The sequence below is a fragment of the Temnothorax longispinosus genome, chromosome 11 (assembly GCF_030848805.1).
Source record: "Temnothorax longispinosus isolate EJ_2023e chromosome 11, Tlon_JGU_v1, whole genome shotgun sequence".
NCBI classification, from domain to species: Eukaryota; Metazoa; Arthropoda; class Insecta; order Hymenoptera; family Formicidae; genus Temnothorax; species Temnothorax longispinosus.
The window spans coordinates 15,836,582-15,847,584 of NC_092368.1; the positions used below are offsets into that span (position 1 = coordinate 15,836,582).

General features: G+C 45.6%; 1 protein-coding gene across 4 annotated transcripts in view; it reads left to right on the forward strand.

Annotated features, from left to right (window-relative positions):
* The first annotated feature begins 717 nt into the window (after positions 1 to 717).
* Mglur (metabotropic Glutamate Receptor) overlaps positions 718 to 11,003 on the forward strand; it is a 20,359-nt gene continuing 10,073 nt past the window's right edge. Inside the window, exons 1-4 of one of the 4 annotated variants that reach the window (XM_071792993.1) lie at positions 718 to 1,734; positions 1,909 to 2,044; positions 4,861 to 6,814; positions 10,325 to 10,670. In XM_071792993.1, coding sequence (XP_071649094.1) covers positions 6,264 to 6,814; positions 10,325 to 10,670 — 897 coding nt within the window. In that variant the 5' untranslated portion in view covers positions 718 to 1,734; positions 1,909 to 2,044; positions 4,861 to 6,263. Of the gene's footprint in view, positions 2,045 to 4,860; positions 6,815 to 10,324; positions 10,671 to 11,003 lie in introns of all 4 variants that reach the window. The other 3 variants (XM_071792992.1, XM_071792994.1, XM_071792990.1) reach the window with 3 other exon arrangements.

The window sequence follows — 11,003 nt, forward strand, 5'->3', positions numbered from 1 at the left end:
TATAGTATCGCGCTTTTCTCAACAATATTTCTCTTCGATATTGTATTTTAGTTTCTGCGGAAATAGTCAATAATCGCCTCAGCCGATGACGCTTGACGTCGCCGTGTCAAAACTAAACTTTTTTCCCGCGACCGGGAGTGTCATCGGTTAGACAAGAGAAATTCTCGACCCCGCCAACGACATGTCGGACACTCCAAAGTAAGAGGGAACGAGAGAAAGAGAGAGAGAGAGAGAGAGAGAGAGACTACAAGAGAAAAATCTTAATGACGTCGTCTGCGGGGAGAAACGCTCTTCACTCGGCTCTCGGCTGCCGACCGGAGAGTGGCGAGAGTGGAAAATGGTCGCCCCTCGAGATGCCGCGAAAAAGCCGACTCGTGCTTCTTTTTTTATCCCAGAAAATTTCACTCGAGGATCCCAGACCACGGTTCTCCTTTCTCTTCCCCTTACTCTCTTAGGACTCGCAGATTCATGGGAGACGAGAAATCGCGCGAAAATCGCAGACTCGTAACACGGCACTGCGTGGCGGAGAGAGCGGCGAACGCGCGCTTTCTCGACAGAGGGAAAGAGAGAGAGAAAGGGAGAGAAAGAGAGGGACGACGGGTGGAACCGAGCGGAACCGAGAGCGAAACGGCGGGGTTGAGGGGTGAGAAGGGAAAGAGGGTGGTATCGCTCGAGAAGGGGGTGGTTCGGTGGTGGCCCGCTCGCTCGGTGGCCCGTTCGGCCAGTCGTGCTGTGGCGGCTGCAATCGCGACGTCACCCCCGCTCTTTCGAGCTCGCTGTCGCGCGAGTTACGACATCCCCCGCGGGGACGCGAGTGGACGATCATCCACGCGAGAGCGAGGGATAAAAAGTCCTCTCCCTAGCCTTCTCTCTCGTCTCGTTTGCTTGTCCGACCGATCGCCACTACGAAGGGATTAAAAGTGAGACGGAAGGGTGTCTCCGAGTTACATCGAGCCGCTGAAAACGATCTTTTCTCTCTCTTTCTCTCTTGCCCTTCTCTCTTTTTCTCTCATTCCCGATTCTAAGAATCCATCCGCTGAATCCTTGCGGCTCGGGATTCGCGAAATTCCGAGGTATATAATCTGCGAAAATCGTGATGAGCTTTCGCTTCCTGTTTAGTTTCGAGATTCGCGGAGTGTCGAGGAGCGTGTTTTTCCTCACCGATGCGAACGTTCGCGGAAAAGATCCGCGCGATTCCGCGAGATCGCGAGGAGGGCGAAAAACAGGAAAAGCGACGTTAAGGGATGTCCGTCCTCTTTGGATTCAGAGTGACGAATAAAAATCTTCGAATCTGATCTCGTCCATCCGATCAACGCCCAACAATGACGACGTGCACGTAGCTCGAGACCCGCGGAATGACTCGCCGAATCGCGAGAACGATGACAAAACGCCGATCACGAGACGTCCGACTTCCCACGCACCGTCGTCGAGTCGAAGTATTCGCGGGAATGCGATAAGAGAGCGCGATAAAAGAGAGAGAGAGAGAGAGAGAGGACCTTCCGGATTCTTCACCGGTAGACGCGAGTCGCGTGTCGGGAGGGGGGATTTTACGCGGGCAACCCCCGCGCGGAGAGAGTGAAAGACGAAACAAACGAGAGGGAAAGTCGGAGGGATCGGGATACGTGCTTCGTAAGGCAGGCAGGCAGCGCGAGCGAGGAGTTGTCCGGTTGTTTCTCGCCTTGCGAGAGGATCGATCGCGGCTAATTAGTCGGACGACGCGGACCGGTGGCAAAGGTGTGCGCGGGGTACGCGGCGGCGATTTCGATCTGCGACCTTTAAACGATCGCGGGGAGATCGTTCGGGAGGACGAATCGATTTTGGATCGACGAAGGACGGGGGGGATTTTGCCCGCCGACGTGCGACGGGCGGACTCGAAGAGAGCCATTCGAGACGATTCGTTTGTTGAAGAATTGGTTTATCCTGTTGAGACTGCACGAGCGACAAAAGCCGACGGGAGGATCTATCTGAATTCCCACTGGATCCCCTGGAACGGATCGATGCTGTTATCACGACGGAGAATTTCACCGAGGCGTGGCGATTATCGGTACGTACAGCCGTGCGATAAAAACTTCGTTAAGTTACAAAGGAAATTATCTAGTTAGTTGTCGGAGGCGCAAATTTTTTTAAAACGTTTCAGGTAGGAAATAATGTTACATGTTTGTTAAACTCTTATGTTTTGTTAATTCTCTCTTTTTATCACATAGAAGTGGATATATTATATATTTTAAATCAAATATAAAAGTTACAAGAGTGAATTTTATTAAAAACATTTTGTCGAGTTGTAAGAAAGTCGAAATTAGAAATTATTTTTTATCAATTTTATCTTATTAATTTATATTTACGTATTATATATTTTATATTAAGCGTTTAAATCGTAAAATTAAATTATATATTTTTTAATCTTTTATGTTATATGATGTGAGTTTCGATATTGAATTAATATCGATGATCTTTTATCTATTTTCGAGGGTAAAGATCTAATTGTTAAGAAAAAAACCATCGAGGCGTAAAAATGAGAAACAGTAGAGGCCAGTACAAGTCGAAGGTTTGGACAGAGAATTGATTCATTATTCTTTTAAAGATAAAAGAATCGAAACGTCCCTATTACACATATAGCAATCCTTCGTATACTTCGCTTTGTCTACGCTTCGATTGAATTTTTCGCATCTTCATTGATTCGTTTGTTTGTCTCGTATTGACCTCTATTATTTCGTTTTTTCTAAACAGCGATACTGGAAAACATCATAAAAGAGCTAATTATTTTACATCGAGTCTTTTTGTTAAATATGAAACTTGTGTATACCACGGAAATTTGCCAGGGAGACATATGTGATATAAATATTATTATATTTACTGCAGGATTTTTTTTTACGTTTATAACATGAAAATAACATCGCGAGAGGAAATTGTGTGTAAAAGAAAGACACGTGTCGCCGCATTGGACGTCGCGCGACGCATTAAACTCCGCTTTTTAATTAGCTAAATGAGGCGAGTCGCCGCGCCGCGCCGCGCGGGCGTTTTTTTCCACCGCGCTGCTATCGCGATCGCGATTTGTGTGTTGAAGATGTTGGAAATTATTAAAGACGCCCGTCGATTAGCGGCGATGCACGATGGAAGCGAACGGCCGGAAGCAATCTGGGCGCTCGATTCCGCCGTCCTCCCTCCCCGGCGCTCGTTATTTCCACGCAGTTATTCCCCCGAAAAGAGAATGGCGAAGGAAAAACTTCCTGTTTTTCCCGATCCCTCTGCCCCCTTCATCCCTTCTCGCGCGCCACGCGCCTCGATAAGTCGGACAATTATTCAGGATTATTCGGGCAATCTCGAAGCGATTCGCGATATTACCGGTGTTTACATAATCACGCCCTTGTGTTTGCGAGCTATTTCCACGCGGTTACAACTTCTCCCCTTCGCCCTCGCCGAACGCGAGAGGAATGAGCTTTCCTCCTACTCGGCCCTCTTCTCCGTCCTCTCCCCCCCCCCTCCATGCGTTTCATCGACGGGTCGAATGGTACCGGGATTACCGGGGCGATCCCGATTGAGATTCGCGATATTACGCGTGTTTACACAATCACGCCCTCGCGCTCGCGCGTTATTTCCACCCTGCGGGGAACGAGAGGAACGTATAAGAGAGAGAGAGAGGGAGGAGAGGAGAAACGACCCGTTCTCCCGTTTTCGTTCGAGTCAAACGGGATTACGGGGATTACGGTGGCAATCTCGAGATATACGTGTATATACACATTTTCGCGATATACCCGTATTTATATGTATATATTCGCGCCCTTGCCCTTGCCCGATCCTCGCCCACGCTGCCACTCCTCTCCATCTTCGCCACCCCCGTCGCGCCCTTCTCCCCCCTCCCATCCCCGTCAATATGCGCTCCGACATGCCGATGCGCCCGCATATACATATACGCCCTGCATGCAGGACGTAGCACGCATTAGCAGTTTCCCGAGCAATCACGGGCCGGAAGTCGTCGGCGAAATTATTAGTCCGAAAAGCGGATGCGCGATATAGGCGGGCGAGAGGCCGATACGAGTTCTCTGTCTATGGCGCAGTCCGCTCGCTCGAAAGCCGCCTTCATCGCACCGCCGATCATTTTCCCCTCCCAGGAGGGGAGATTCCGCTCTCCCTCTCGTTCTCTCAACCCTCCCGCGGCATGACCATTCGTTTCCGGGAAAGTTTAGACGGATCGCGCAACGACGTACTCTTTTAACGTTATACGCGATCGTCTGTAATAAACAAATCGAGTAAATCGGGATCTCACAAGGGAAGACTCAGGACTCCAGCTCCGCCAATTTCGATGAAACCTGGCAGGATTACATAGAAAGTTCCCGCGAATGTAATGGTATTCCTATTTGGTCGACCGTTTTCGAGATATTTTAATAATAAATTTAGTGGCGTCTTTAGAGTAGAGTTTATTAGAATTATTTCATTTATACGTCATTTTATATCTCATGACTATTTATATTTTATAATTTATATAATATAGATTTTTTATGTTAAAATTTAAAGTAATTTATTTTTTATATCAACAATAATTATTTTCATCATAAAACATTATTATATAAAAAAAAAAATCAAATGATTGCAGGATTTAAATGACTCGAGTCTACAATACCATATTCACTATGTCACAAATACTCGTTTGTGAGTATTCTAATGAACTCTACTCTAAAGACGCCACTAAATTTATTATTAAAATATCTCGGGAACGGTTGACTGTCGACACCCAAATAAGGGTATCATTAAATTTAGGGGAACTTTTTCTGTAATCCTGCCAAGTTTCATCAAAATCGGCCAAGTTCAGAGCTCCGAGCCTTCCCTTGTCAGTTGCATTCGATCGTTTGTGGAATTTTGCAGGATTGTCGCGGAACTCACGACTCTGGCCCTTACACGACCGCCCTTATCTTGAGAAGGACGTAAATGGGGAAGAACAGAAGCAGCGAAGCGGTCGCGCCTCGTCGCCGTCGTCCTCGAACTGGGTCGTCGTCGCTTTGAAATTCAAAACAAGACTACGCCGATATGCCATCTCGGATTTAAAGCCGGATTCGCCGTTATCTCATGCTCGTTAGACTCGGTGAAATTAAATCCGTGTAACGAGTCGGAAATTCACCTGAGGAAAAAAAAACGATAGGGAAAGCGAGATAAAAGTAATATCCTGGAAGACAGAAGACGAAGGGAAGGGACAGTCGCGTGTCCGGGGAAGGGGGAAGGAGGATTATTCTATAACGACGACGGAAGAAGAAGAGCCGGAAATTCAACGGAGCCCTAGCTCGAGGAGGAGGAGGAAGAGGAGAAGGAGGGAGGTTCTCGATGGCCATGAGGACGTTAAGGCCGACGACGACGACGACACCGAGGCTGGAAACGACGTCGAGCGATCTTTCCGGCACCTGAGTTCGCCCGATACCTTCGCCCATTCCGATTCCGGAACAACCGTTCATTGGAACAACTAGGATTCACGATAATCGCATCGGACGCTTTAAGGCCTTCCTTGGAAGAGTTCCGGAGAAAATTCCGTGCTCGTCGCTTGCCCATTTTCTCGAACCGAACTCTGGTATTTGTTCAGGGAATAAAGCGGAGACGAGAGAGGGAGAGAGAGAGGAAAAAGAAATCGCTGCGGGGAAAACTCAGGCAGAGATAATATACAACGTGAGGAATCCGAGGAACGCCCGAGGCGACTCGTGAAAGACGGGCTCGACGCACACTCCCGGGATTTATTGGTTCTTTATCGTCTGTACTTTCCCCCGAAGGGATGCCTAACCCGAAAAAGCGCGTCCGATCGGTCGAACGACGATCGAAGGACGATCAAAAAGCTCGCGGTCAGTGGTGCGCGAATACCGGGATCGCTGGCGGGGAATCCGGTGTTTTAGTTTTTTCCCCGCGCGAATCGAAGAAGCGTCTTCCTACGTGTTGACCGGGATCTTGCTAGCGGGGAGTGTGGTAAATATTCCTAATCTCAAAATTCCAAGGGACCCCGGCTGTAATCGAGTAATTAATACCGTCAATTCAATGTTAGGGAAATAATTTATCTGCTTGTTAACGAGAGGAGAACAGTGTGCCGATCGATCGCGAAAATGCAGAGAGAATCAAGGAGCAGAGGATGGAAAACACTTCGCTTCGAGATAGGCGCTCGGCTCGAGGTAGGAACTTCATCCCGACAGATGTAACGGGCGCGACGGACCAAGGATCCTAGGATTACCTCACGAGAAAACGCGGACTGTCAAGAGCGGCGTGAGACACGGCGCGCAATCAAGGCAGTTAAGATGCACCAGCCTTGGCCGTTGCTGCTGCTGATCTTGACGCTGCAGCGTTTGACGACCCTGTCGATGGTGCAGTTGAGGATGCACAACGAGGCGGTGCTGATACCCGGCGACATCGTCCTGGGCGGACTGTTCCCAGTGCACGAGAAGGGCGGCGGCCCAACCGCGTGCGGGCCCAACATCTATCACCGGGGCGTGCAGCGTCTCGAGGCGATGCTTTTCGCCGTCGATCAGATCAATCAGCAGGACAAGATCCTGCCGGGCGTCTTGCTGGGCGTGCACATCCTCGACACGTGCGGCCGCGATACGTACGCGCTCAATCAGAGCCTGCATTTCGTCCGGGCGTCTCTGTCCAACATCGACATCAGCGTGCTGGAGTGCGCGGACAAGTCGACGCCCAGGGTGAAGAGGACCGCGAGCGCGGGGCCCATTTTCGGGGTCGTAGGCGGCTCCTACAGCTCGGTGTCGTTGCAGGTGGCGAATCTGCTGCGGCTCTTTCACATCCCCCAGATATCGCCAGCTTCCACGGCCAAGGCGCTCAGCGACAAGACCAGGTAGATAAATTCTTCAGTCAAAGTTGGTACACTTTTAAATATTAAATTATTGGCGCAAAAGTTGACTTCTCGAGTAAAGTGGGAAACTGCAGTTCGAAAAGTAAGCTTGCAAATGTCATAGAAGAATATTTCTCTCTTTGGAAGTAACTTAAATTTTTTTTTGATAGTTGAAAAAGTGATCTTATTTAAGATAGAATTTAATAAGGAATGACAAAAATGACAGGAGAGATAGAAAAACGATAAAACAAGTTTTGTGCCAATCTAATAATCGTAGATTATCTTCAAATCTCCATGAGAGCACGATTAATTAGAAATATATATTTTTTAATGGCTCGTTATCGAGTTATTCGAGTCGTATTTCGCAAAGGTCTGCTTTACAACTTTATATATTTGAACGATCGGTCTATTATACTTCAGAATTCATATAGCTTTCGAATAAACTTTGACTTTTTCATGAAAAATTTATAATCTCCTTTTTCGAAACTTACGTTTGATCAATTATTGATTCGAACAATTTTCGATTTGCCCGATAAGGTCTCAATTATAATTAATGTGAGCATCTGACATTCCCGTCAGATGCTTGTTAGTTTGACATCGTTTGTCGACCTCGCGAGTAATTGCCATTGGAAGATTTCCTACTACTGTTCAAACACTCGTTATGGCTGACTTTGACGAGTACATATTCGCAGAAACGATCATTTAAACGTATATCTCAAGGTTGCACGTTAATTAAAAGTTATCGATTCCCATTACTAATCATTAGTCTCCCAAATATATCTAGAAGATGAATTGTTAGTAATCCAGGATTGATAATAATAGATTCCCATTTAATTAATAATATTAAAACTGTTGCTCTTTCACTTTCTTATTAACGATAGTCTTAAAATTTCTTTCTTACATGCACTAGAAAAAAATATATAAATAAAAGTTAGAGGCACAGAACCACAATAAGATGTTTGTGTCGTAATCTTTAATTAAATTAAATTAAATTAAATTAAAGATTACGAAACAAACATCCTGTTGTAGCTTTATGTCCTCTCTTTTTTATTTATTGATTTCTAATTATTTGAGCCTTCTGAGATTTTTTTCCGCGAGCGTTATTTAAATATATATATATATATATATATATATATATATATATATATATATATATTTATAAATATATATATATATATATATATATATATATGTAGGTCTAGAGGTATGTTCCGCGGACTGTTACGTTTTTTGAAATGTACAGTCCTGGAATATAACGCATATATATGTAATATCAAAAAATTGTCCCGAACGTGCCGTAGGACATATTTTTTCAGACAGTACATGGAACTGACAAATGTCCTGGATACCGATTTTAAATCCGGCACATACATACATATATAGATATATATATATAATATGATAATGCGATTATATAGTAAAAACCAAATAGATTTTTACAACATATATAAATAATAAATATAAATATAAAAATAAATAATTTTTCTTCTTCTCTTAATCGTGTTGTCCGGTGCCGGGCACCGTGATAATGTGTGACAATCTACAATAGCCGTATCTTCTCTTGCTATCCTTCCCTGTTTTCTGCTGTACGGATGCAATCGTATACAGAGGAATCCGTCAGTCCGGCGATCTGATCGACGTATTGCGTTGGTGATCGCCCTCGGGGCCTCCTTCCTTCCACTTTTCTTTGTATTACCAGCCTTTCCAGAGAATCGTTGTCCCTGTGCATTATGTGGCCAAAGTACTGTAGGATGGATCTTTGAATGCTTTTAGTTAGTCTATCTGTGATGTTCAGCTCGTTTAGAATCGATACATTTGTGCGTCTCTCGACCCAGGATACCCTGACCATACGTCTCCATGCAAACATCTCGAAAGCGTCGGCCGCCTTCATTGTCCATCAGGATTCGGCAGCGTAGGTTACGATGGGGAATATTTGTGTTTTTACTAGTTTTATTTTTGTTTCTTTGCTTATGCCGCGGTCTTTCCATGTGTTAGTCTTGCGATTGCAGTCTTCCCCATAGCGATTCTTCTTCTTATTTCCGGTTCACAGCTGCCCGTGTTTGTTATTTTTGCGCCCAAGTATATAAAGTCCCTCACGACTCCGATTCCGCCTACATGGTCTGGAAGTAATTGTCCCTCTAATGATCTGTTGATTATCATCATTTTGGTTTTTGTGGTGTTTATTTTCAAGCCCACCTCTTTGTTGACTTCTTCTACTTTGGCAATCAAGGCTGATGTGATTTCTTCTTCTGACTCTCCCAGGAGCGTTATATCGTCCGCATATCGGAGGTTTGATATTTTCCTTCCTCCAACGGTAATTCCGCCGTCCCAGTTGTATGCGGCCTTCCTGATGACCCATTCTCCATACAAGTTGAACAGTATCGGAGAGAGGATGCAACCCTGACGCAGCCCTCTGTGCACTGTGAATCGATCACTTAAGTGACCTTGCACTTTCACCTGTGTCTCTGGAACCTTGTAAAGATTGGCGATAAGGCGGGTGATGTGTTGCGGGGTTCCCATTTCTGTCATGATGCTCCATAAACTATCCCATCTTACCTGATCGAAGGCCTTTTGGTAGTCGACGAAGCACAGATATCCGGATTTGTTAAACTCTCTCAGTTTTTCTATTATCTGTCTGATGTTTAAAATATGTTCCCTTGTGTCTCGCCCTGGCATAAATTCTGCCTGTTCTTGGGGGATCTCCGGGTGGATGTAAGCTTTCAGCCTCTCATGAATGATGTGGAGCAGTATTTTACTTGGATGGGAGATCAGAGCTATTGTGCGGTAGTTAGAGCAGATTGTTGTTGGGCCTTTTTTATGTATGGGTACAAATATGGCTGCCACCCAGTCATCCGGCCATCTCCCAGATTTTCAGATTTTGTTGCACAGGACGTGCAGCAGGTCCACCATATGGGCGCCGCCAACACCGATCATCTCTGCCACAATCTCATCCGCTCCCGCGGATCTTCCCGTTTTCAGTTTCTTAATGGCGGCTTCAACTTCTGATCTTAGTATTTCAGGCTCCTGGTTAGCCATGCTGGGGTATCCCTGAAGGAGTTTCTCTGTTTGATCTTCAAAGAGGGATTGGCAGTACTCTTGCCATCTCTTGCAGATTTTGTTATGCTCCGTCAAGGTTCGTCCTTGCTCGTCCTGTATATGCTCATCGACTGCGGTTTGAAATCTCGGGTTATCTGTTTGATTTTCTTGAAGAGGAGGTCCCTGGTTTCGTTTCTCTGCTGATGGCCTTCAATCTCCTTACATATCCTTTTCATGTAGCTGTTTTTATCTTTCCGGCATAATCTCTTGATGCGTGCACCTTGTTGGTGGTACGATTGCTGTATTTCCTTCTTGTCTAAGCTTGGAAAATAAATAATATATAGTATAAATTAACATATATAATATAAAAAATATATAATCATATATTTAAATAAAACAAATAAACAATCACATACATTCTGACTGTCTCAAGTCGAATCGAGTGCATTCCCAGTGTTCCGCTAATTCGATCTTCAGGTTCGACTACTTCGCGAGAACGGTACCGCCGGACACCTTCCAGTCGATCGCGCTGGTCGATGTGGTGAAGAGCGCCAACTGGTCGTACGTCTCCACCGTGTATTCTGAGGGTAGTTACGGCGAATACGGGATCGAGGTGTTCACGCGCGAGGCGACTGAGCGTAACGTCTGCATCGCGGCCGCGCTGAAGGTGCCTAGCGCCGCCGACGACAAAGTGTTCGACGACATCATCCAGCGTCTGAGCAAAAAGCCGAACGCCCGCGCGATTGTCCTCTTCACCCGGGCGGAGGACGCCCGCGGCATCCTTGAGGCCGCGAGACGGTCGAACCTCAGCCAGCCGTTTCAGGTCGGTAGCCGGGATAATTATTGTAGAGCCATAGCATCGCTGGTAGCATGGAACCAGCCCTGTATCTCTTCTTATTATTAGTTTATAGCTATCGAGCAATCGAGAGATGTTAAATTCAAAAACAAAAATAGTTTAATAACTATTAAATATACTTTTCGATCTACATACAGAGTCTTATTCGACTATTAAATAATAAATGTAATAAATTAAATATTTAAAACAAAGAACGCATAGTGCAGAGAATAAAAAGTAAATAAGAAACGCGGAAATAAGTCAGATAAACATCGAGGATAAAAGAAAGCTATCGTTTTCTCCAAACGTTCGCTGTTTCTT